This window comes from Montipora foliosa, chromosome 4 (assembly GCF_036669935.1).
Source record: "Montipora foliosa isolate CH-2021 chromosome 4, ASM3666993v2, whole genome shotgun sequence".
NCBI classification, from domain to species: Eukaryota; Metazoa; Cnidaria; class Anthozoa; order Scleractinia; family Acroporidae; genus Montipora; species Montipora foliosa.
Genome location: NC_090872.1, coordinates 22,153,756 through 22,181,127, shown reverse-complemented (window position 1 = coordinate 22,181,127; position 27,372 = coordinate 22,153,756). Strand labels below are relative to the sequence as shown.

The following is a 27,372-nucleotide window of genomic DNA, read 5'->3' as shown; positions in this document are numbered from 1 at the left end:
TTACATCACTTTATTTTTTTTTCAAAAGTAGCTTCCTCTACTCGTGTGTCGTGGTGCTAACTCCATGTTGAAGATGGAGGCTCCTAGAGAACGTCCACTTAGTGTTTGTCTTACTTCTCTCTATTTGTAGGTACAAAGGTGCCGCTCATGAGCACGAGATGGTCACGCGTGGTGACGCGCGCGTAATCACTTCGGTGCGCAATGCATTACATATGCCACGTCGCTCGGAACACATCTACTGCGCACACTCAAGATTTCTGCATCCGATTTCGTCGAATTAGCCTGAAAATTGGGTTGCACTGTCGCTGTTACAGCAATTTGCAAAATCCCTGTGAACACCATATAACAAGGAGGCATAGATCGATTCTTAAACATGTGTTAGGTGATGTCTGGAGGAGATTTGCCGCCGAGTAATTCGTTCTCGGTTGGTCAACAACAACCCTACCAGAACCACGACGCCGGAAACCATATTTTTCAATCTCCAACTCATGTAGCATTTAAGCAATCAGAGAGAAAGGGAACAAGCCAGGAAGACCAATTTACAACTGGAGTGAATAGCCAGGCTCAGAGTGCTTATAAAGAAATGAATCCAGCAACGAGAGGTGAGGATATCTGTATTGACAGATTGAGTTGCAGCGTCACCGAAGTTTACCCAAATTTACTTCAACTCAGTTTCATCTTACGGTTCAGTCTTTCCCTTGATTGAAACGAAAGAGACTGCGGAAAATAAACCTCAGAGATTTGTGGAATAAGACAAACTCACTAAAAAGTAATTTGGATTTACTTATATCCCAATCATTATGGCGTCATTGGTTTCTTGTAGCAGGTTAACTTGTTTCAGTTGAATCACCTGGCCTGGTTCTGTTACCAGTTAATGCTTCATGGTGTTTACGTAATAAGTTTACGATTTAAATAATTCACTCTTATCCGAACATCTTGAACATTTTTCAATTTAATTGTAAGAGAAATAAATGAAGGTATGCATTTCACATACTTTGGCAAGTGTTGGTAATGTGAGAAGCAGTCTCCCTAGGACATAGAGGAAGGCTATTGATTTGTGCAAAGTACATAATAAAGTAATTATACTTCGTCGCTTGACTTATTTGTGGATTGGTTTGAGTTTAATAGGTTATCTGGATGGATTTTTTTTCCTTTCACAATTTAGCAGTAATTATTGATTATGACCCAAGTGTCTCTACATGTACATGTAAAGTTGGCAAACAGTGATCCACATTCCTTCACTTTGAACGAGTTCTAAGTATTTTCAGGATTTTTACTGACAGTTTTTTAATGGAAGCTTGTTTTTTTCTTTGATAATTTGGTCATTTTCTAAACCACATCAATTTAAAAACAGGCATAAAAATGAAACTTTCAATAAACAAATACTCATTACATTACTTACTCATTCTGAGGTGAATGCATGCAGGTACACCCTTTGCCCCTTAAAATGTGTCAACGCATTGCGACTTATTTCCCCGTCCACCAATAATTTTTATATTCTATACCTGGCAATTTGATATCTTAGTGACAGGTCTGTGAAGTTGTCACTTACACCCTCCAAATTCATTCTCTATAGTTTTAGGATTTATTATGTTGTACCTTTTTTTGAGTATGTGAGTTTCAAGTTGTTTGTGTATTTTTGTATGTTGTTGCTTTGCTTAGTCTGATTTCTTACCGATAATTTGTTATTTTGAATACAGGACGTTCCGCTCCAGAGTCAACCCACCCCACAGTATTCTGACGACTGTTATATGATAGCAACCAACCCTAACCCTAATTTTTCTTCACTAAAATCAGTGCTTAGACCTAATCATTGAACTGAGTGCTCAGACGTAATCATTAAAATGAGTGCTTAGACACGATAATACATAGGGCGGATTGACTCTGTAGCGAAATGACCAGTTATTGTTGATTTTGCGCTGAACAAGAGCCTTTGTTGGCAGTAGGAAGGTGCTAGCAGGGCTCAGAATTAAAAAAAAATTCAGTTGCAATTTTAAGTTAAGAGTTCTAAGAAAACTTTAATGTTGAAAATTTCTCAAATGAAATTTAATTGGGGGTAATTGTGTTGTGTTTGCCAGCGGTTTAACAAACAAATGTAAGCCTTCAATACATGTTTAAAGAAACTGCTGAAAATAGTGGATGACTAGCAGGGACTGACATTGCTGCTAGTAACACTACAATTTTGCCCCATATCTTCAGATCAAACACTTTATAATGAAAAAACAAATTTTTTTTTTAAATTTTTCATTTGTTTTAGGAAAATTAGCATTAAAGTGGCAACTGACAACCCATCTGATGCTTTCAAATGTGCCTGATTGGTTCAATGCCAATCATTTACTTTTTTCAGTTTGGAGAGTCTATCATAAAACTTTTTTATGCTCTCAAATTTGCTTATTAAAACAGAACAAAGATATGGGCATTCATTAAGTTGATACAGAAGAGCACATGAACAAGACTGCTTCAAAGCAAAAGCTTGCATGTACAACTTAAGATGCCATTTTGGAAGGTTTTATTTTGATTTCAGGGTGAGATATATTGGCCGGTGGGGAAATCTATTACATTGTTTTCCTCAATGATACAACAATTTGCCTTTGCTGGTAATGCACGAGCTGGGAATTATTATAATAAAGTTCATGCTGATAGTCTCTTGTGGTTTCATTTACTCAATCCATGATAACCTCAATTACCCTTTTATGATATTTTTTTAATGGCAGGTTACCAAGCTCCACATCCAGGTCATTGGCCTACGCCACCTGGGCAACAAAACTACCCAGACCACTCCTCGGCAGTTAATCACGCCCAAAGTCAGTCTTTGAGTAATTCTCTTGGAGTAGCTGCAAAGAACATTCCACTGAAGAGAAGCCCATTATCCAATGCCATGTCAAATGGACCTGTTGCTACGTTACCTCAAGGGCATCCTCATGTTGGATCTCCTCCTGCAACGAATGCATCTCTACCACCAGCTTCAGTGGGGAGTTCACCGAGACTGTCTGCTCCACTGTCACCAGGTGCTGCTTTGACAAATGGTCCTTCATCCCAGCTGTCAGCCTCTGCTATAGGTAATAACATCCAAGCGGGATTTTCACAACCTGGCTCAGCCTTTAGTCCAGTTACGCCATCTCAATCGACCTATCCACCTCAAAAGTCCTCCCCAATGTCACCAGTTTCAGGAGTTCCTTTGCAAGGGCAGTTAAATACAAATACACAGTCCCAACAAACATATATTGGGCAGAATAAGACACCTCCTCCTCCATCAAATGTCCCTTTAGGACAGGATGCAGGGCAAATATCTGGTATGCTTCCAACTTCAGCTCCACAGGTAACCCAACCATTGTCTGCACTGCATTCAAACAAACCTAAGAGACCTGTTATGCCAATGAACACGGCACCTGGTTTCTCTGGACCTTCGCCAAGGTCAGCTCCTCCTCCACCAGGTGCCGCTGGATCAGCCAATTCTCCAAGGTCAACCCCACCTCCTCCCTCAAATTTGCCAGGATCAGGTATGCCTCCAGTTTCATACAACAGTCCTGCAACAGGCTTTCCACCAGTGGGTCAAGATTCTTCAGCTGGAACAAGACCTATTTCTTCTCGTCGCAGAATGTATCCTGCCCAGGTGAAGTTTTTGTTAAGTTAACTTCAGTACTAGTTGATAATAAGTGGTGTGGCAGTCAACAGTATCTTGGATCTTGCTTGTTATCCCCCTCTTAAGGGTAGAGCTAAACCATCTTGTCTTTTGTATTTATTTTTGTGCCTCTGCGAAAAAGTAATTTCTTTCAAAAAGCTGACAGTTTAGAAACCATGATAGACTGTCAGTATGGCCTTATTAAAGAGAACTGAAAAACTCCTGCAGTATCCAATAAAATAATAGTATTTTCTAATTCAATTAAGCATTTTGAATAATCAGAATTTATGTTTTTTAGACATCACCACCTTCAATGCCTGGGGTCCCTGCGGGTATAATGAATGTTCCAGGTCAGTCAAACCAATATCCTGGACAGATGCCTACTGCAGCTCAGCAGCAGATGTCCACTGTGAGTAAAATAAATTCCTCCTTATGTATTATATTTCTACAAGGAGTTTTATCAAGTCTTTTTTGTTTTCAGGGACCCAGTCCCTCACGGTTTCCATCACAAGGTAGTGGCCTGGAAGGTCCCATGGGAAGACTCTCAGTTCAGGTGAGAATCTATGAGCTCTTGTTTGCACTGTCATACCTTTATTTAGGGGGACATAGTTTTTCAGTGAGTGATTAATGACAAAAAAAATATTACTTTTGAGAGAAAAAAAAAGTTCAGTTGATTATCTTTATCACCATTGCTTTTAACTGACGACAAGTTGTCTTGGTTGGTGAAGTTTCATGCTTTTGTGCCAGAAGTCATACCTTCCAATCCAAATGAGATGAACCATTGGGGCCTTTCAATAATTAAGGAGAAAGCATCTTCTAGTTGTCATAAATAAGGATGATAAAGGGTTGGTCTCGTATTGACTAATTAACATTGGTGCCCATTTAAGATTCCTTGCAGTGGTCGCATAGTCCTCTTGTCGAGGACAGATTGCAGAGACATTTTGTAAGCATCTTTACTAACTCACTTAGCAAATTTACATACTGATACATCATCATCATCATCATTACTGAGATGGTAATTTTTTTGGTATCCAGCAACCCTCAGGTTGTCAGCCTGTCAATCTAATGGAACAGAGACACATTCTTCCGACAACTCCACTTGAACAGCCAATTCCTAATTTGACACCGGTGAGTTCTTTTTTACCACATATAAATAATTGTCACTGTGCAAATTAATAATTTACTTCTATGGATAGATACCACTGGTAAGCTACTTTTGTTTAATGTTTCTTTTTCTTTCTTTCTTTTCAGGATCTTCCAAAGAGGAGCAGTGATCCAAGGTTATTTTCAAACCTAAAATAGTAATATTCATTATTTAACTTGACCAAGGCTACAAATTTGGACAAAACTCTTGGGAATATTCCTGTGTGGACATCATTGGACGTGCACTCTCAAATGAAGTTTATTGGTCCACCCCTCTCCCCCATACTGATGTGGTGAAAAATATGACCTGTACTGTGCAAACCTTTGGCCGGTTCTAAACCAACGTTGGATTAGGGGAAAGTATGGAGAAACTAATCCCTTATTAGACAGACAAATTAGGGAATGAACATTTTACATTGGTGTGTCACATATTCCTAACAAGTTTTGTGCAAGATACATGTAAGCTGATTTTTAAGTTAAGCGTCAGTATCTGAGAGGTCACTGGACCTGGCTCAGCACATACAAACTTCCTGTCAGGTGAATTAGAGATCTGCCACCAAACACATTAAGATTTTTTGTTTGTTTTCGCAAGAGTACCAAACCTCATGTAGCAAGTACATTTTGAGTGATCTTTTCTTGGCAAAGAAGATTACATTTAAGGAGGCTCAAAAGGGTTTTCAGCTGAGCGCGTGCGCATAAGCCACACACGCAATTCGTAAGCTGCTTGTATCAGCTCATGATTCAAATGGGTGACCTCTAATTTTGCTCTCCTTTCTCCTAATTCCTATATATATGGAATATAAATAGACATCTCCCATTCACGAAAACTTTGAAAATTTACAACCTTTGTAATGGTCACTTAAGTCCATTCGTGTTGGCCTGTAGCTCCACTCGCGCACGGAATCGAATGAGCGGATGATGCATGTGTAAATGCTGATCTTGTAACCCCCTAATTTTTCCTGATTTTGCAAATTTACTCGTTTATATCTCTGCTTCCGGACGGTGAATTTTTTTCATTTTTTGCACGTTAGCTTAGATTAATTTAAACATTTGTCTTTCAAATTTAAAAAAATTCTGTTGATGAAAAAAAAAAGGTCAGAGACATTAAAAAAAAAACTGATTTTTCCGAAAAACTAGCGTACAGATTTTGTTGAATTTTAAATATTTTGGAGAGTATTTCTTAATTCTAACATTATCTGGTAAAACTGAATGGGAAAATTTCACTGTTCTGTTTCTTTAAAAAAGACAACTCATGTTGATTTTAAGGCTCAAAGAAATGCCTAATAACGTTGCCATGGTAACGTTAGTTTGGAGGAAAAGGTAATGTGAGAAATCTGCGATGGGTACTTAATACCCTGGCCAACTGTATCTAAGTGCAGAATATGTTCATTTGTTTGAAAAAAGGAGAAACTATATATTTCTAGCCTCCTTCCTTACAGTGCAACGCACCTTATCATGACCACCCAACAAGCTTTCACATTTGACAATTACTTGTAAATACATCAACTCAACAACCCAAGCAATGGTGTTCAACTTATAGCTGTGCAAACTTTGCAAGGAATTGTGACTGTCAATCAAATTCGCGAATCCTGATTGGCGGACAATTTGTAAAAAACTTTGTTAGGTGGCCACTGTAAGGCACGTCGCACTGTAAGTTCCTTCAAGCGTTTTGTAAACTAAAAAAAAATTAATGTTTAACTTACATACATGTTAATCACTTACTGAAAAACTATGTCCGGGCCATTAACCCTTTGGCGTCCAACCCCCCAGCCGAAACCGGCCAGACTTAGTATTTTACTTTGTCTAACGCCAGACGATTTTACTCGTCAATGGGAAACTCCTGGGCGTCAATGTGTTAATGCCAATTTTGTAGGAACCATAGTGGTGCAAAACTTCCACACACTGTATGACTAATTATCGTCTTTATTGGCATCTTTTGTGTTCTATTTCAGTGTTCTGTGTTGCACCTTGAATGCTGTTCCTGAAACTAAGAGCCTGTTAACAAAATCAAAGCTTCCGTTAGGAATACACCTTCATCCTTTTAGGGATTTACAAGTAAGTGATGCAGGGTGACTTGGAGGCTGGGTACTAGTCGTTTTGCCACTGCAAAGTCTCATTGGTACCTGACTCATCACCAAGGGCTCTTTGTTTTTTAATAATTGTGATAGTCGTTAGCACTTGTTAACACCATGGCAGGGTCCTGGTCGGTGACCAATCTTGTTGGCAGTGAGATGGCTGTAAACTTGAGGTGTCCAGTCACCTCCCTCCTCTGTAGCATACTCCATTGATTGGCAATCCGCACAACTCAGCCATGAGTACCTAAGCTTGAAGTCATAGATAATGCCTGTACCACTGAGTCAACAAAGGTTGAGGAGAAAGAAGAGCGACAGGGAAGAAATAAAGTGACAACAGCCTTGTTTTCTGTTGTTTCTTTTTGACAAGTGAAAAGTGACTATACTCTAGCAGGCAATGCTCTTTGTTCCATGAAAAAGCAAACAGGTTTTTGTTAAGTCTTTCAAAGGCATGCTTGGTCAGTACTGTAAATTAATCTGAAATACATTATATGTACAGGAACTGTGTGCATATTTCTTGAAATGTTGTGGAGTTACATGCAACAGTGATGTTTTTGTCTAATTCAATAATCAAGATCTCTAAGAGCTAAGCTAAAGAATGTATATTCTTTACTGCTCTTTTTGCAATAGAATCTTCCAGTTATTCACTCTACTGTCATTACAAGATGCCGTTCCTGTAGAACTTACATCAATCCATTTGTCACTTTCACCGATGCCAGAAGATGGCGATGTCCAATGTGCTTTAGGGTAAATGAAGGTATGTATTATTTTCTGTCTTTCTCAAGTTTATTACTATAGCTCAAACAAGTGTAAGAAATAGCCATCTGTAGTGAATGGGGCCAAAATGAGATGAATGGTCTTTTTTGTTCTAGTTCCAGAAGAATTCTGTTTTGATCCCCAAACAAGACAGTATGGTGACCCTTCCAAACGACCAGAAATTAGGAATGCAACTGTGGAGTTTATAGCACCATCAGAGTATATGGTTTGTTTAAAAGTCATTGAGTTAATTAATTTTTCTTAATAAGGCACAAATAGAATCCTTTTTTATTTTGGATAAGTAGAGACTAGGATTTTTTTAGGAAATGTTAATTTCGCTCATTTTACTTATTTCATTTTCTCAGCTGCGACCTCCTCAGCCTTCAGTATTTCTGTTTCTTTTGGATGTCTCTTTTAATGCCCTTGAAACAGGTTGGTCAATTATTTCTTTCCATCCTTGGGCCGGGATGTATAGATATACTTGTGACTGCATATGTGTTTGCTTGCTGTTACCATCATGAATTGAATTTGGTGGTTATGTGTTCATCCACGATGATGATGACAATTTATTTCAATAGGGTACATAATTGCAGTCAAGACTATAGTCTCTCTTATGGTCCTATAAGCTAATTTACAAAATGACTAATTTACCAATAGTTTGAATTTTAAAATATAGCACAATAAGATACTAGAGGGAGACAATAATATTATAAAAGTTAAATTACTTAATGCCAAGTTATAAAAAAAAATCTAACTTCAAAAAATCTAAGTGTGATCATGATTCTTCATCATTTTTATCAGAACTGAACTTCACACACGCATTTTAAGGATTTGCCCAATGTGTCTTCAACTGAAGTTAACAACATTTGTAATTAATTATTACTTTAGGATACTTTCATGCAACAATAAACATTTCAATGTCAACTTCAATACCCATCTGTGATATTTCTTATTTAAATTTTCCTAATTGTTTATCAGATTTAACCCTTTTATCCCTAAAGCAGTTCCCATTGATGAGTAAAATTGTTTGGTGAGATCTGAAAGTCTCATTCACACGAGGGAATGGGCAAAAAGGGACATAGTTTTTGAGTGGACCTACAGCTGTCTGTCTGAAAAAGTTAGCGAGACTGTGAGCAGTCTCTCTTTTGCTTGAAAATCTGCCAAGAGAACAAGATGATATGCAAGGGTTGAAGCAGTGAGCCTCCCTACGTGGGTCTCCCTGCGCCCATGCTACTCATGGCCTCTGCTTCGCCCCTCACTTATCACATTCTCTCGGTGGATTTTCAAGCAAAAGAGAGACTGCTTGCAGTCTAAAAAAGTATGTTTGGGTATAATTATTAATACTTAATTTTGTTTTTGTTTTTTTTTCTTTTTAAGGGTACCTTCAGTTGTTTTGTAAATTATTAAAAGATAACCTGGACAAGATGCCAGGAGACCTTAGAACACAGATTGGATTTATAACATTTGATAGCACAGTTCACTTTTACAGCTTAAAGGTAGATATTTGTCCCAAATGCTTATGCATGAAGTAGCAACAAAACAATCAGTTTTGTGAAAATTTTGCTTTGACCCATTGACTCCTGAACCATTCCCATGGACAAGTAAATTTGTCTGGTGTTAGACAGAGTAAAGTCTATTAAGTCTCATTCCTATGCGTCAATGGGTTAAGAGGGGAACTTTACGAAGTGAAATCAGACTGAAAATCTAGAAGATGATGGCCTTTTTGAGGCCAAACGTTGTCAACATGGGCAAATTTTCTCCCTCATTTGTTGTCCATGTTTTTGCAGTTATAATGTGAAAGTTATGTCCAACTTTTTATTGATAGTAATAGGACTGAGTGGGGTACAATTCAGGGAGTAATCCTTTCATGTATGAGCATGATTCCCACTGAATTGTATGACACAAAGTCTTATTACTAAACCTAACCATAACTATAACAAAATGTGAGGATAAAAAAGTCTTTTAATGCCTTTTTGCATGAAAAAGTTAAAATTATATTCAACCTGTTTTGGAAACAGTACAAAAAAAGGAAGGAAGTTCACATCCAAGTGCATGTGATTGACGCGCAAATGGCATAGGTGTCCAGCTACAGGTATCCAATTTGGAGTTGTTCATATTGGATACCTGCAATTGGACACCTACGTGATCGTGCGGCATTTATGCGACAAATAGGTGCGCACAGAACCAATCAGATTGGAGAATTTTGTAATACTTACGATTACAGCATGAACTGGGTGAAAATGGCCCACTATTTACACAAAGGAAAAACAGTAACTGCTCTTCAGGTGCCCTAGAACACCCCCAGTTGACAAGTAAAATTGTGTGGCATTAGACACAGTAAAATCTGTGAAGTCTGATTCCCACTGGGTTATTGTTGTTTAACTTATGCATGTAAATTGTAGTCAAGACTTGTCCTTTTTCCTTCTCATTTTTAGCCAAAACTCAACCAACCTCAGATGCACATTGTGTCTGATTTAGACGGTAAGTGTATTGAAACCAGTTTTCTGTAATGTTCAGCTGGACATTGTGGTTGTGTTATGGATTAACCCATTGACTCTTGCGGGTTCCCCATTGACAAGTAAAATCTCTGGTGTTAGACAGTAAAATACTAAGTATGGCCGGATTAGGCCTGTTTAGGGGTTAATGGGAAATGTTTTTCAGTGAGTGGTTAAAGATAGAATAGTATTCATTTGAGAGGGGAAGACTGTCAAAGCTGAGATATAAGGACACCTGCAAAGTCAGCCTGTCAAGATGCGATGCAGGTGTTAAGACCTGGGAAGAAACAGCTAAGGACAAAATAGTGTTGAAAGCAGCAGGGAAGCAAGGAACTGTCTTACAAGAGAACAGCAAAATAAAATAAAAAGACCATCTGCACATAGGAAAAGAGCCAAAGAAGATTCGTTTGGTTTGTTTTATTTTTTCTTTTTTTTTGTAGATGTCTTTCTTCCATCGCCAGATGATCTGTTGGTCAACTTAAATGAAAGCAAAGAGGTAAATGATAAACTTTGTATTGTTCCTGATGTCCATTGTCATAATGTTCATATCTGTGCTATTTTTTTTGCAATAAATTGGCATATTCAGTGCTGTAATTAAGGCCCTTATTAGGCCAATTTCATGTCAGTTCAAATGAAGCTTCACTTTAAGTGGAAGTTATAATAATAATAATAATAATAATAATAATAATAATAATAATAATAATAATAATAATAATAATACCAACTTTATTCATTCACATCAGTGAAAGGAAAGGATACCCTATCGAGGGTATTTTTCCCGCAGCTGGATGTTCGTTACTGAGAGTCAATTTTGACGAGGGAGGAAAACTGGAGTACCTGGAGAAAAAGCCCTGTGATTGAGATCTACTGAAACTCTGCCCACATACAACCTTGGGGCCAAGGGTTGAACCCAGGTCGCAGAGGTGGAAGGCACCTTTAACAACGGCTAAGCCGCCCTGGCTCCCATGTAAAGTGCCAAAAGTGGATATTTCTGAGAGTCTAAACTTTCGTTTTTGTTCATTAGAGTCTTACATTTGTACACTTTCTGATATTACTGTGTTTACTGCTCACTGTTTTATCCATGTGTGCGACTTGAAAAGATCATAGCTTCTTGACATTTACTTGCTATGTCATTTAACTCATGCTTTTTTGAACATTTCAGCTTGTGATACAGCTATTGGATTCACTTCCAGCATTGTTTAGCAAGTGTCCAAATGTACATAGTGCAACAGGAGCTGCTCTCCAAGCTGCCCTCAAGTTGGTTGTAAGTCTACTGTGCCTTAAACAAAGACTGCAACTTAAAAGTTCCTCCTCTGTGTAACATGTTTCTGCTTCCAGGGGTCTTTACATTAATTACAATACTATTATTTTCTTTCATTGTTTGTATTTTAATTAGATTAGATTTCTGTAATGAATGTCTACAGTCTTCAACAAGAATATTTGGGACACTTTCTTCAGAGGGTCACGTTTTGACTAAATGCCAATTAAATAAGATCAACCAAGTTCACCTTCATTATTTCCCCCTTTCCTTCCACTCCCCCCCCCCCCCCTGCCCGCCTACAGTGTTGGTACACAAGCAAAGTGCTACATTGTACATTGCCCAATAAAGCTATATGGTAAGGGGGAAGGGGGGGGAATTTATGAAGTTTTCGTTTTCTAGGGTGAAAAAGGGATCTGTATCCCAAACATTTTGATGAAGATTGTAGGTTGTTTCACACAAAAAAACGGCCGAAAGCGTCATGTTGTGGACTCATAAGGCGAAGTTGAGTGGGTCTGCAACAAATTTTGACCATTGTGATGACGAATATGGTTGTCGATAAGAGTACAGACAATGCTGAACCACTTTCGATTTGTTTTTTACCCCAATATTCAATGCTAAACAAAGTGTTTATTTCAGAGCCTGACCAAAATCATGACACAAAGAAAGAGCAAGCGTTGTCGATAACTTTCTTGCAATGTGATTGGTTTATTTCCCGAAATGAGCATTCCTGATTGGCTGTTACATTGCATGACGAATTGATGCGAGCTAGACTCTTATCAACGACGGCAAATTAGCCAATCACATTGCACAATTACAAGCAATTGTGGTAAAAATTGCATTTCCTCAGGGCCCTATTGGTGGTCGTATAACACTCTTGCAAACAACACTTCCCAATATTGGACCAGGGGAGCTGAAGAGGAGAGAGGATGGACAAAAGTCCAGTCCAAAAGTAAGCATAATAATTATGTTAATGGTAACATGAATTCTGACCTAAAACTAAGTAAAGTTCAACTGAAACAACTTTTCAATTTTGCTACTAGCCACACTCACTTTTTATGCAATGGTTGTTTTTACGATCAAATAGATGGAGTGGCAATGGGTTCACCTTTAGCTCCTGTATTAGCCAATTTCTTCTTGAGTCATTATGAAAAGCTTTGGTTGAAAAAATACACTGGTACCCAAGTGTTATTGTAGATTTGTAGATGACATTATTTGTAGTTTTTTAAAATTCTCATGATGCAGATATGTTTTTTCATACCTGAACAAATGCCATCCCAACATTAAGTTTACAATGAAAACAGAAACAGATGGCAAATTGCCTTTTTTTTATAATTATTATAGTTTGAAAGTGAAATGGTAATGATATGCATGCAAACATCTTGTACGTGCCTCCCCCCCCCCCCCAAAAAAAAAAAAAAAATGGTGAGTCTCCGAGCCCTAGATAAGATGGTCACATATCTCCAACAATTATGACGTGACTGTCTTGAAATGGGTGATCACTAGTGACAACTGGTGGCAAGGAAAATGACTATCAATTATTAAATTAATATATCTTTTTTAACTTTTGCAAAGGATGTACAGAATCTATCTCCTGCAACAGATTTCTACAAGAAGTTTGCACTTGACTGTGCTGCTGAGCAAGTAGCTGTTGATATCTTTTTACTGTCAGGACAATATGCTGACATAGCAAGTTTAAGTAAGTGTGTTACTGTGGTTGAAGGGCCTAGGGTATAAGGTTTGTTTCAAAATTTTGGCTGTTTATCAATTTTGATCAAAATCAGCTGAAATTTTTCAAGTGGCCTAGAATTGAACTGAAGAACATTGCCTTGCGTGATTTTGTTCCCAGATTTGAGCTTCATTTTTGAGAAAGTGTCAATAAGCTATGCAGAAATACTGTCAGCTACACCTTTGAAACATAAAACGAAAGAGAACTTTTGTTTTCTTGAACAATGGAATCAGTGAAGTGACACTTAACTGTGTTCAAAACAAAAGCGATAGAATTGAAATTTAACTTTAATGCATTTGTCGTGAGGTCAGTCAGATAATGCACACATTAGTCTTTGGACAATTTGGTTGTTGGATGAACAACGCCTGAATGAAGATCAATAAAAATTTGCAGCACTGGGTAAACCATAATCCACCTTATTTGAAATCACTATTTGTCTGCTGAGACAATTCTTTTGCTAACTCACTAAGTCAACCCAAGAGCGCCTGAAAATCAACTACAAAGTTTAAACTTTAATTTTAGGGATAACTACTCAATGCTAATTGCACAGGGCCCAGTTGTTCAAAAGCCGATTAACGCTAATCCCAGATTAAAAATTAACCAAGAAGTTTATTTCTCTACTCCCAAATGCTGTTCAACGTTGATAATTGGCAAAAATTTACATTAGTAGATGTCAATTTGAAAACATGAAACAAAAGCTTGCGCTAATCCTGGATTAAGTTAATCAGCTTTCAAACAACTGGGCCCAGGTTTGGGTTGGGGTTAAAATGTTCTGAAATAGTTTCTAGATGTATTTATTTGTTATCTGCAGTATCAATGGAAATCTTGTATTTTTGTTGTCATAGTGTGTGCATCAAAGTACTCTGGTGGATCAGTAACATATTATCCAGATTTCCATGTTAGTAGGAACCCTGCTGGAGCCGAAAAATTTGAAAATGAATTTATGTAAGTACAGTGGTTCAGAACCTTGTAAACCCAATGACTCCTGAACTGTCCACCACTGACAAGTGAAATCTTCTGGCAGCATGCAGAGAAAAATCTATTGAGTATCACTCCACGGAAGTCAGTGGGTTGAAGGGAACATAGTTTTTGAGTAGATGCAGAGGATGTTAATCAATGTTTTGTGAAATTAAGAATTTCCCACTGACGTATTGACCATTCTTTTCTGTAGACGTTATCTAACAAGAAAGATTGGCTTTGAAGCAGTTATGAGAGTACGGTGTACAAAAGGTAAGATTTCACAGCTGGTTTTTTCTGCCTTGGTGATCTTTTGGTTTCATAAAGAAATAGTATACTTTGTGAAGTTCGAGGGACACAGGTAAGAAAAAATGTGAAAAATACATATAGTCTTGCCTTACTGGTGCCATGTCAGATAAGTTTGTTTTCTCCCACTTTATAAGATCTTGTGATGTCAAACACAGGCACATGAGAAAAAGGTGCTGTAGCCTGGGTACCATTGTATTTTTTTCAATCATCAGTTGACACAGAGCTCTGTGAAAATTTGTGCAAATGGCTTGTGAACAGTCTATTTTAAAAAAAGTGTCATAGGACATCGTATATTTTTTTCTTGGTTTTGAGATTACCAGTCATTTCCCTACGGAAAAAGCTGTGAGGAGGTCGTTCACCACTTACTGCCATCTTGAATGATCAGTGACCTCAGACAATTTAATTTATTAACTTCCGCCAGTTGTGATGAAAGCAGAAACTGGGCTAGGGACATTGCAACAAAAGTGGGGCGTCAGTTACAGGGTGCTCACACACAATTTGATTGCACTGCAAACATCTATTTTGATGAGGGAAAAAATTCTGAAAAAAATTACTGGGAGAAAAACCCTCAAAGTCAGATGAAAGATCAACTGTATACATACATATGCAGAATCACAGAGATGTTAAAATGTAATGCACCTATGTGAGGAAATTTTAGTAACCATCTGATACAAGAGGAAAGCCATTGGGTTGAATCCTAAGGCAGGAGTGGAGTTGGAATTGTTTTAGATAACACCCAGGGCCCGGTTCCTCGAAAGCCGATTAACTTAATCCAGGATTAGCGTAAACTTTTGTTTCACGTTTTCAACTTATTGGTGAAAGTTTCTTTTGCTTATTTTTGTTTTTCAAGATTGACGTCTTCTCATGTAAAGTTTTGCCGAAAATCTGCGTTGAACAGCATTTAGGAGTAGAGAAATAAACTGCTTGGTTAATTTTTAATCTTAGATTAGCGTTAATCGGCTTTTGAGGAACTGGGCCCAGATCTGTAATTTAATACTTCATCCCTGTTCTTGCTTTTTTTTTCAAATCAGGCCTCTCAATCCACACATTTCATGGGAATTTCTTTGTTCGCTCAACGGATTTGGTTTCCTTGCCAAATGTTAGTCCTGACAGTGGGTTTAGTATGCAAATCGACATTGAAGACACCCTGACAGATTCCAACATAGCAGTTTTTCAGTCTGCGCTTCTGTATACAAGCAGCAAGGGTAAGTGGTGACACAACCCAAGTTCCTCTACTTTATTCTGAAAGTTTTCCCCAAGTGTATTAGCTGAATGTAGATGTAGAGGAATTTTGGTTTATATTTGTGACATATCTACTTGTGAAAATTGAAGGGATATTGTGATATTGGGAGTAATAAATTATTACGTACAAGATCTTCTGAATGAAAGAAATGTATATTATTTGAACTGCAGGTTATAGTCTTCAATTATATACAAGTACATTTCTTTCATTCATTGAGTCCTTTCATGGGAACAAATGAACCCAACAAATTGACCTGCTTCCAACTTCCACATTTCATACTAGATCGTCTGTTGTTTACCTATATTTCATTCACTATGTTTTTGGTGAAATTGGGTTTAACACTGTTGAAATTTCTAATAGTAAATACAATAGTATTAAGGTCATTGTTATAATTATCTTCTGATAGTCTTCTTTGTGGGTTACAAAAAATCCCTAGAAACCTGGAGCAAACAAGGAAATTTCAACCTTAGAGACTTGATATCGTCCTGAACACAAACTTTAATCTGTCCCTAGGTGAACGTCGTATCAGAGTACACACTCTTGGTTTGCCAATTACAAACAAACTGGCTGATTTGTATGCCACCGCTGATGTGCAAGCGATTGCCACTCTGCTTGCAAAGATGGGTTAGTTTTATGTTTTCAGTACAAAGCATGTTTAGACGTTTAACTGTCATCAAGTAGCAAAACAAGTTAATAACAAAGTTACTGTTCACATGAAATCTTTGTTCCTTCATGCCGTTACCAAAAGTGTCTTAGCAAGCCCCACATCCCTCAAGCTTCTTGTCTTCTTAGATTTGTGAAACCCGAAAACATTTAGGCCGGGACTTTGCAGTTGTCCTTTGACAAGCAGCTCATCATTTTCACGTCGCAAGTCACTATATTCACCACCAACAGTGGCATTAACACGGTGATTTGTTGACCTAATAGACCAGTGGCACTCTGGAACCAAGATTAGCGACCTGGCTTCCTGGGACTCTGATTTTTCAGTTGTCCTTTCATCCATTTCTGTCAAGCAGAGAGGCCATCAGATTTTTCAGACTATATATTTTCCAGAATGTTGAAACGCAGAAGGAAAGGACTACAAAGAGAAGAGGAAATGTCACTGTATATTTAAAGGAGCTACGTCACGTTGTTGTAGGGTGTTTAGGCGAAAATCTTAAGTTAATCATGAGTTTAAAAACAGGAAGTGGTAATGTGGAATTCCTTTACTGATAAAACTATCATAAGATGATTCTGATCAAAAACGACCATTACTCAGGCGGTTTGCCATAAACTTGAAAAACATTGTCCGATCTTTTTCAAGGTTACCCAAATACAATCCGGTTCAATCTTGTCCATTTGTGTCCATCCATGCTTCTATTTCCTTTTGCTGTATTTCGTTGATGTTGTTCAACAGTTTTAATTTGTTATTGCAATGTTTCGTTCTACTTGTTGGGCATTTGGGTATCATGAAATTACATCATTTTGATAGGGAAGGCAAACCAATAATTATTACAATTTACAACTGCAACTGAAGGAAGTCCAACCAGACCCTCTGAATCTCATGCTTGGTGCCGTAACCACACAACCTTGGTGTCTCCCTTGACAGACATCTTAAAACTAATAATTACAGATTACAGCAACTTATAAGACACCTTTTTCTTCATTTTAAGCTGTGGATAGAACCCTGTCATCCTCTCTGGGTGATGCAAGAGAGGTAAGTTGAACTTGCTAAACGTCGTGCACCGAATGTTACGAAACTTCAAGTAGTTGAACTCATCTTTAATAGACAAACTTGTGAAGCCCGCCATTTTTTCATCATTTAAATTGGGGGGAGGGGTGGTCTTCATTTTTCATTTGAAATTATTGTAGCCAGGGGTGGGGGGTGGGGCTAAGCAACTTTGTTGATAGTATCGAAACCTGTTCAAGACTGCGTTGTTGTAAGGTTCTTTGGCCATGGCTTTATTTGGCACCTTACCGTAAAATGACGACGGCGGCGGTGGGGATGAAGACGAATAGTAATCCATCATTGCAAGCCTTAACTATAATAACCATTGTAACAGAAAATTGCGAAAAGCTAATAAAAAATTATTCTGCAGAAGAGTTTAAAATTAAGTTGTGTTCAGAAGAGGAACACGTGTTGTAACTCGTTAGCCAACCTTACGGGGCGGGAGATTTCGTTCATTTATATGTACGTTTTATGTGTGTGGTAAGTGTGAGGTCATGTGTGTTTACTATAAGTGTGTACTGATAGTATATTGTAAATATAAGTATCTTTTTGTTTGTAACAGAGATCTGTGTAGTTTGTGTTCCTTGTAAGTAGGTTACGAAATGAACTGAATTAAAAACGTACTTTACCAAAAAAGCGATTAATTTCTAATCTTTTCGTGTTTTTCGTTGCTTCAACAGGCTCTGATGAATGCATGTATTGATGCTCTGAGTGTCTTCCGGACATCAGTTGCAAACCAGCCTCAAAGTAGTGGATTAATAGCTCCTTATTCTCTCAGATTGTTACCGCTGTTTATCCTGGCCATTATGAAGCATGTAGGTATCAAATAGACCATTTCCGAGTTCATGCCTGCCTCCTCTTTAAAGGAAATCTAAGTAGGAAGTTTTTGTGATGGTAATTAGTTCTACTTTGCATATGACTGAAAACTAATTTTCATCAGAAAAACTTCTTACTTAGACTCGCTTTGAAGAGAAGGCAGACATCAACTCGGAAATGGCCTATTGAGCGGGTTTCAGTAAAAACCTTGAAAGAAATTTCCCAATGGCTTTGAGCTTAAACATATTTGCGTTAACCTGTCCGTTTGACGATTTCAGATGGCGTTTCGTCTTGGCTCCAGCCGACGATTGGATGAGCGTTGCTTTGCGATGCAGCAGTTGAAGGTGATGCCTCTGAACCTGGCTATGCTGTCCATCTACCCAAAGATGTATCCAATTCACGACCTCAGTGATGAGGTAAGGCGTGGCTCTTGTACTTTGATAAAGTAAATAGTATCAGGAAGAAAAAAAAAACACTAACGGCAGCGCTTCTCCTAAGCCGGGATTGAAGGAGAAAAGTGCAAAAACAGACAGTGTTCAAGTCTAAACGAAGGAGTGAAATGGTCCTCGCACGTAACTGGACAATTGTCTGTTATAGTCACCTGAACAATTCAGGTGGCTACAAGAAACAATTCCTTAAAAGATGACTGTAAAAGCAGGTCGACTATAAGAGACAATTGCTCAAATTGCCCAGTTAAGTGTAAGGATTACTTCACTCCTTTGTCTATAACCTGCTCTTCAAATGTACAGTGGAACCTCTCCTTTGGGACACCTCTATTCAGGGGACACAATTTGGTCCCGGAAAAATGTTCATAGAGAGGTTTTCAATTGAGTGTCGAAAGTAATTAGCAAATTGCTTTGGTTTATGATTAGTTCACTCAGTGATTGGTTCAAAGTTCTTGCGCCACTTTTTCAGCCACTCAAGTATCTTTGAGCTGTTTTCCTTGATCAAAATCTTTTGGTTTATCAAGACCATACCCCATGCGACCCAGCGAGTCATGTGGCATTCAGTGCTAAATGAAAATGAGTTCCTGAAGTTTAAACTTGGAGTAAATCAAAATCAAAAACGAGACTGAACTCAACCCAAACGATAGCCTGCGCAGCTGGTGGTATTTTTGGAGATAGAGGCACATTAACGAGCGGCGAGGCCGCGCGGAGAATGGGGAGGGCGCTCCTCATTCTCCGCGCCGCCTCGCCGCTCGTTAGTTTGCCTCTCGCGACAACAATACCCCCAGCTTGGCAGGCCACCCAAACGATTTATCCAAGTGTTCTTAATTAAGCACAGAATCCGATGTATCTGTAACCAGTGGGTCTGTTTTCTTTTCAAGGGAGCTGTACAGACCAAATCAGGCCTGGTTGCTAAGCCTCCTATTTTTCACCTCTCGGGCGAGAAGCTGAGTCGCAAAGGAATATTTTTGATGGACACCGGCCACGTAAGTGTAATAGTCATCTAAGAGTTGAAGGGTTATTCGGTTTGCTTCTAGGCAGCTTTTGCCTTGCCGTCCACGGTAATCTCCGTTTTCTGTTTCTTAAAACTCACAAAACGTTTGCGTCCACGGGCGCGTTTTTGGCCACACTTGACCACCGAAAATGGATTGAAAACATACCTTTCGTCACTTTGCTTTGTTCGACCTTACTTTCTCGGTACTGCGCATGCTTGAACTGTCCCCACGGTTTTATACTAATAGCAAAATGAATATACATAAATTAACTAGAGCAGTATTTAGCTCCAAGCAGGCAATCAAAGTTGAAATCAAGCCAAGCAACTGAAATGCAAGGTCTCCCACCGTTTGCCTTTTTTTACGAGAAAGTAATACTGGGACATGCAATTGCATGCGACGTAAACGTTTTGAGAACCTCTTTTTTCTCATGTCCACAACAAGATCCCGCATCTCCGTTTTCAAAAATCCCCTTTACTCTACAGAGAGCTTTAAAAAGCTCCGTTTTCGATTGTATCAGTGTGGACGGAATGCGAAAACGCTATGCAGGCTGTGCACGGGAATTTTACATTTTGGAAGCTTTCCGTGTCGTGCGAAGAAACAAGGGCAAAGTCAAAGATAAAATATCAAAACAGCAATGATCGTGCGGTGCGCATTGTTGTTTATTTTTTGCCGTACTTTGCCAAAGAACTGCATTTACAACTTCAAACGATAACGAGAGCATGCAGCACTTTACAGTGAATCGTTCGTTCTTCAGTCTTTTAAAGTGCCGACAAATTCAGTTTCCACTGTACTTTGTCGTAAATATATATTTGTTGTTTTTACAACCTTTTTATTTAATACTCATCTTGCTAATCGCTTTGAAATTGGTCATAGTTTGATCCATGACCGAGCAATGAAGGGCAATGGGGTCGAGACTGGGTTGACGTCACTAATTACTTCAAAGAACTATCCCAATGCAAGTGATAGACACTTTAAAACCCGTTCGTGCCCATCCGGTTTTGTATACTTCGTCCATATTGTATAACGTCAACGATATGGAATAATACTTTTCTGGTAATGTTTTTCTGCTGCGTTTGTGCTGAAATTGACCTTTAAGGAAATACGTTATCAAAATGGCAAGGGAAAACTTACCTTGTCCACAGCTGGAGCAGTAATTGGAACCTTCAGCAACGGTGGCCTTACAGAGGAAACAAAACATGGTTCTCGTTCGTTGAGGTAGAAGGAAAAGCTAGTAACTTAACCCATTGACTCCTAAGAGTGAAACTTAATAACTTTTGCTCTGTCCAACGCCTGCCGAGTTTTTGAGGTGTGAATGGGTTAATTTGACTCAGACAAAAACAATGTCGCCATTAATAGTGCAGGTGCGGAAATTTCGCAGGTAGCGGCTTCATATATGAAAAATATTCTTTGACGTCTTGCACCGCTGGCTGGAGGCGACTAAAGACGCCTAGCGTGGTCGATCATTTTGAATTTGCTGTGATGATTTGTAATTTGCTGTGGATGATTTGAATTTTCTGTGAGTGATTTGAAAATGTTGTGAGTGGTTTGAATTTGTTGCGAGTGATTTGAATTTGCTGTGAGCATTTAGTTTTGATGTGACAGTTGTGGGCCACCGTATCTGATCCCGTGATTAGCTATTTTAAAGATTATGGATTTTCGTGACAATGTGACAATTTTTTTTGTCCTAGGCATTTTATGTTTGGGTTGGACGAGATGCTCCTATTGATGTTATTCAGCCCTTGTTTGGCGTCGCAAACTTTACCAGTATTCCAGATAATTTGGTAAGTGACTTTTTTTAAACATTTTGATGCTGGCTAGGAATCGCAGGCTTTACTATGGAGGTGGCGGGGTCTAGTGGTTATGGTGTTGGGTTTGCATGCGGTTGCCCCGGGTTCAAATCCCGTTTAAACCTCTGGGGGCCGTTTCTCGAAAAAAGTCCCGAAAATTTTTCGGGCCCGAAAAGCCATTTGTGAAACTGCCAACCGCTTGTTTTGGAAATCCGATCTTTTAACATGTGTTCAAGGTAACAAAAAGAAAAATACTACTTAAATTCTCTCTATTCTTGAGATACAAAGGGAATTGTGACACCCGAAAATGGCTCTTAAAGTTTCGGGACTTTCGAGAAACGGGCCCCATTTTCGGATGTCACAATTCCTTTTGTAACTCAAGAACGGAGGACATTTAATTCGTCAAACTTCACAGTTAATTTTCTTTTTGTTCCCTTGAAAAAAATTTAAAAGATCGGCTTTCCAAAACATGCGGTTGGCAATTTCAGAGATGGCTTTTCGGGCCCGAAAAGGTTTCGGGACTTTCGAGAAACGGGCCCCTGGTTTGGATTTGTTTCCGGTTGTCCCGGATTCAACTCTACCACGCTTTGTAAATAGCCAACTGGTTGCCTCCTGCCCACCGGGGTTCTTATAGATGTTTTTGTCAAGTTTGAATTGTTTCTTTCAGATTAATTAATAAAGTGGGGTGCCTTTGAACTAGCCAGATAGCCAAGTGCACTTCCACTACGAGCAAAGTGTTACATTTTCTACTAACGAGATACTGTTGATTGAAGGTTTAACAATGCAGGATTTAGCCTCTCTTCTTCCATGAATCACTCTTTTCTCGAAGTGTGTGTTATAGACGGAAAATGGAAATGACCCGCGCCCAGAAATGGACAGTTTAAGCAATTGTCGCTTTCTAGACACCGCACTTAACTGCTGGACAATAGGCCAGTTTCGTATTTTTACGGTTGGGTTGGATCGAGCATGAAATGGAGGCTAATGCGGGGAGTCTTTTCACATGCAAAAGTATTTCCCCCGCAGTAGCCTCCATTTCATGCTAGATCCAGGCTAACCGTGAAAATACGAAACTAGCCTATTGCTTAAATATTTCAGTTAAGTGCGCGGATCACTTCGATCCTCCGTCGGTCTTTTCTCGCGAGTCAGAAAATTCTAACGTCACTCCTCTTTTTTCAGGGATCGCTTCCAGTTCTGGAAAATCCACTGTCGGAGAGAGTGCGAACGTTTATTGATTACTTACAGTTGCAAAGAACTTGCCACGCCAACATATACGTTATAAGGTGAGTTAATGAAAATCCTTAACTGACAAGAAATATTTCTCTAGTATTTTAACCACAATTGATGATAATCTCGCAATCTGATTGGCTAATTTTCCGTTGTCGATAAGAGTCTAGACAACGCTGCTCGCGTCATGCTCGAGTCAATGTGTTACGCAATCCAAGAACGTTCATTTTGGGAAATAGACCAATCAGATTGCGAAAAAGTTATAGAAAAGGCTTGCTCTTTCTTTCTGTCACGCTCTGAAATGAACATTTTCTTTGGCGTGGAATATTGTGGTAAAAACAAATCGAATGTGGTTCAACGTTGTCTGTACTCTTATAGACAACGATATTCGTCATCACATTGGTCAAAATTTTTTGTGGACTCACGAGGCGCATAACATTTTGACCACTTTGATGATCAATATCGTTGTCGATAAGAGTACAGACAACGCTGAACCACATTCGATTTATTAATTATCCTTTTTTGCAATAATGAAAATAATGATAATTATAATGGGTAAACAAGAAATCGTGAAACTACGAAAACGATAAAAGCTATGTTGCAAAAGGATCTTAACGTTTCCTTGTAACGCCTGAGGTAATTTGGCAGGCGTCTGCTCAGTAACCTTGGTCTCTGACTGATTTCTTGGCTTGGGATGGACTTGTTTAAGGGCATTGCCCCGGTTTATGATTATGCAGGAAATGTAGATCTTAAGGTAGTGTCACTCTAAGTGAGACCAAAATCCGAAATTTACACCCCTAAGCGAGACGACGAGCATCCCTCCCCTTTTTAGATGGGATTTCCTCCGCCGGGCAAAATTCAAACCGTGAATGGTATTTAATCGAGGGTAAGTGTTCATCACCTTTGGAACAACTAGAGCCGGACGTTTTCTTAGCGAAAGGTCATCTTAAAATACGAGTTTTGTTTCATATGTTGTCCGTCATTATTGACTCCCGTTTGTTTGAAATATCTTAACAGGGAGGATAGTCGGATGAGAATGCTTTTCCTTCAGAATTTGGTGGATGATAGATCAGAATCTGTTATGTCCTACTATGAGTTCCTTGTGCATCTTCAAAAGCAGATTTCAAAATGAATTCTTGTGGTCGATGTCCTCGCGTTGAAACGTGGGTCACTAACTGCAGAGTCGTCGCACATGGAAGATTTCACGGTGATCTCTTTTTGGAGGTTAATACGGTCTCAAAGCCAAGATCAGAGCTGCTGCATTGGTTCACAGGGCAAGGGATTAAATAAATGAATTCACAAGAGCTATCCATCATTTCTTTTGATCAAGTCAATGATTCGAGAAGCGAAGTGCACGATAATTGACACGTCCTGAAATAGTAACCAAACAGGATTTCAAGTACAAGGCGCCATGAATTAACCGCCCTCGTTGCTGCCAGATCCGTCTTCCGAACGATTAAGTTATTACTATAGGGGTGGAATAATTACGATTAGGAAGTTTGAGTCGAGGGTTGATCTCGCAAGGGTAAACTTTCCGTGCTAACGGGCTCCCGTGTTTCAGCGTCCTCGATCCACAAATGAAGAAAGGAGCACCTTGCTCTCTTCTTATCGAGCACCAACTTTAATTTGCTTTCTTTTTCAGTAATGGTTTTGCTTTTATTCAATTTAGACGAGAACGATTGTTTTATATTTTGGAACGGCGTGTTTTTGACAATGCTCAACGGAAGGAATGTTTATAAAATTAATTAGTGATTGGCCGTCAGAACATGAGTATTTGTTATTGTTCTTGTGGAAGTTTAGGGTATTGAGACAATTTTAAATACATTATTTCTTGAACGTTCTTTTGTCGTCCCATTTGAATTCGAATTTCACCGTGAGATGAGCTGTACAATCCGTGATTCGCTCGCCCACACGCGAGAGTTGTCTTTTTCGCGGGTCTTGTTGATTTCTCGGGCGGCGTGTGATACCTTTTGGTTTAGGACGCTGGAAAGTGTATTCACCTGTGGGCGCATGGAAGCCACACAGTAAAATTTAGCTGCTCGCGTCCGCTGATGGATCGGAAACGGGCAACTGGAATAATCGCGAAAACCGGAAAATATATATTATTAGATGTGGTGGGCTAAATCTCGAAACGTTGGTGCGGTGACCAATTCTGGGTGCACAAAAGATTCGATCAAAATATTGTCTGGTATAATTGTTTTTTAAATAAATGGATATATTTGAAGTGCGGATTACAGACAAAATGGAGAAGTGAGCATCGCACTTGACTGGACAATTTAAGCAATTGTCACTTATAGACGCCTGTAAAATTGCTACGAGACTTGATCCCTTGACCTCTGCGATGCCAGGGCAATGCTCTACCAACTGAATTATGAAGCCACTCATTTGGGAGCGGTCAATTTGATGAGCTCATGTGGTCCTGTGTAAGCAGTTGGTAGAGCATTGCCTCCGGCAACACAGAGGTCATTCGTTCGAATCCCGTTGAAATTACATATATAGAGATATTTTTAAGGTTGTCCTTCTTGCGTACATTTACAAGGAACCCCATTCTAGAGTTTGACCCCCGAACTTGGTAGCAACGACCCCATCCTTCTATTACACACCAAAATTCACTCTCCGTACATACTAAATCTGCTGTGACCGTCTGAGTTAGCCTTGATGTGACGTTTTCGTTACTTTATGTTTTCTATGTAAACTGTCAAATTGTGAGTTAAAGCAATCTGTGTTGCGTTGTCGGGTTAAAGGGTGTCTCGAGATCACCTTATGTGCATGGTTAGTGCTTTCCTCGTGCGATGAACCAGAGCGTCCTGTTCAGGAGAAAGTTGTTGTCCACCGCCTCCTAACAAGCTAATGATGCTTGCGTTCATTTATTTCCAATATGCCCCGTTGTTGTTTATGAAGAGACTTGAACCAATGAAATAAGTTTTTCACCGTAGTGATGAACGTTACTTGAAGAACTAACGATGCATGGTTAAACTGAATTTTATACCATGACGTCTGCGATACAGTTGCAGTGCTCTGTTTTAGTTGCTGATTGACTTACAAGTTGGCCGCAGTGGGTGTTTCAATAATCTATCTGTGTATCCATCAGGACTGAGTGGTAATTCGAAAGAGTTGGTTGTGTATGGGGTTGAGGGGATGCGTGGTCCAGTTATGTTTTATACGTTAAGTTAGATAATCGTTCAAAATACTTTGAGTAAGTCTTTGAAGCCATCATCAGATGGCAATCAGTCAGTCATGAAACAGACAGGTCAGAGACTATGATTTTTCGATGATGCCTAGGGCAAACTCAGAACAATACGAATATTGACGACAGAAGTCGAATTTAACTCGGTGACCGTCGTTCACTATACCCAGGCGGGGTCATTCCTGGTTTAGTGTTTTTGTTTTTAGGGTTAGGACTTTGTTTTTTCAGGAGCGAGTTTAAACTTATAGTGACAAGTTGACTGTTGTAGTATCACAGCTACTGGGCCCTGCATGGCGTCTTCTGACTACCTCACTTTTCACAAGTTTTCGGGAGTAAAGATAGCAGTAAATGCATGTCGCAAATAAACAAATACAAATTATTGCTGCCACAATTATAATGTGTACACCTCCGTGACCACCAAACGGCGAATCCACTGTTCCGTAGTTATTGCTAGTGCCATAAGAGTTACTGTTGCGGTTGTCAAGCGCACATTTTTTACTACAGCAACTACTTCCAAAAGAGGTATTGTCATGTGAGGTGTTTTTGCGGCCATGTAAGGTACATTTATTGTTGCAGCATTTCTCTTGGCGCCCGCAGTCGTTCTCGTTGTAGCAGTCTTGATAAGCACAGTTTTTGCGACATTTTCTGTCCTTTGTGCCAAATTTCCCGCCAGCGCAGCAGCTTCCATAAATCCCACAGTCCGAGTTAGAATGACAAGAGTGTCTTAAACAGTAATGGTCTGGATCACAAGAGTTTCCACAACAACTCTTGTTAAGGGGACAATCTAGATGAGATGAACAAGACAGTTCTCCGAGACCGTACGAGGGCGACAGCAGAGCGAACAAAAGGAAACTTTCGAAAATTCTAAGCCTGCAAATGACTCTCATACCCGGTTGCTCCATCATGGAGCCTTCGACGGCTTATAGAGCTGATTTGCTTTAAGCCTGCACGTTTTTATTATTGATGTAAACAAATAAATTTGTCTTAAGTTGATCTTGTGATTAAAACCCGTGAACTTAATCTTGTTTGAATTTTAGTACATGCAGATACGCATAACGCGCACCACGCCAGTGCAATGTTCGCGGAGCTCATGAGAAACGCGAAACAGTTTTGCAACAATAGGTGGTGGTGATGTTGTACCGTCGAGAATGATGATATATCAGGGGCTTGGCAACGGGAAAACGTGATCCCTGCGGGCAATCGAACCTGTGTTCTCTGCAACAGCAATCGGATGCTCAACTCGCCAAGCCACAATAAATCCTTGTGGTATCCCACTGGTCTGATGGCTCGACGATGTCATATGATTCAGCATGCCTTTATAGAGAAGGATTCATACCAAGTCGTAATTCCTCAATTGGGAAACTCCAGAATTTGGAGGGAGATTCAAAATCTAAAACTAGCTTCAGTGCTGTTCGTTTTTTCTACCTCTGAAATATAAAAATCAAAAAAATAAAACAAAATATGGACCCTAGGTCCATGGACCACCCCTGTGGACCACTCCTCATTTTGTACAGTTACAAGCAGAAAAATCTTTAGACGAAAAACAGAAGTGATCCAAGCAAAAATCTGGACAATTTAAGCAATTGTCCGAGTTACACACACATGAAAATTCAGGTGCCTCTAAC

At 39.2% G+C, this 27,372-nt stretch overlaps 1 protein-coding gene across 1 annotated transcript; it reads left to right on the top strand.

Moving 5' to 3' along the window:
* Positions 1–243: 243 nt before the first annotated feature.
* LOC138000287 (protein transport protein Sec24A-like) lies at positions 244–24,401 on the top strand. Its single transcript, XM_068846597.1, has 27 exons — positions 244–602; positions 2,715–3,613; positions 3,921–4,031; positions 4,104–4,175; positions 4,658–4,750; positions 4,874–4,902; positions 6,718–6,820; positions 7,468–7,594; positions 7,710–7,819; positions 7,959–8,025; positions 8,971–9,089; positions 10,029–10,074; positions 10,529–10,584; positions 11,251–11,352; positions 12,197–12,298; positions 12,922–13,045; positions 13,921–14,020; positions 14,247–14,305; positions 15,373–15,546; positions 16,098–16,208; positions 17,237–17,280; positions 17,973–18,107; positions 18,387–18,524; positions 19,436–19,540; positions 21,238–21,330; positions 22,513–22,616; positions 23,578–24,401. The coding sequence occupies exons 1-27, from the start codon at positions 386–388 to the stop codon at positions 23,690–23,692; spliced, it is 3,555 nt and encodes a 1,184-aa protein (XP_068702698.1). The 5' UTR covers positions 244–385; the 3' UTR covers positions 23,693–24,401.
* The last annotated feature ends 2,971 nt before the right edge of the window (positions 24,402–27,372 follow it).

What these genes read in the sequence shown, in the direction of transcription:
- LOC138000287 (XM_068846597.1), top strand. Translation starts at nt 386, where the DNA reads ATGTCTGGAGGAGATTTGCCGCCGAGTAATTCGTTCTCGGTTGGTCAA. An exon ending in CTCAGCAGCAGATGTCCACT is followed by an intron (nt 4,032 to 4,103) that starts GTGAGTAAAATA and finishes TTTTGTTTTCAG; the next exon opens with GGACCCAGTCCCTCACGGTT. An exon ending in CAATTCCTAATTTGACACCG is followed by an intron (nt 4,751 to 4,873) that starts GTGAGTTCTTTT and finishes CTTTCTTTTCAG; the next exon opens with GATCTTCCAAAGAGGAGCAG.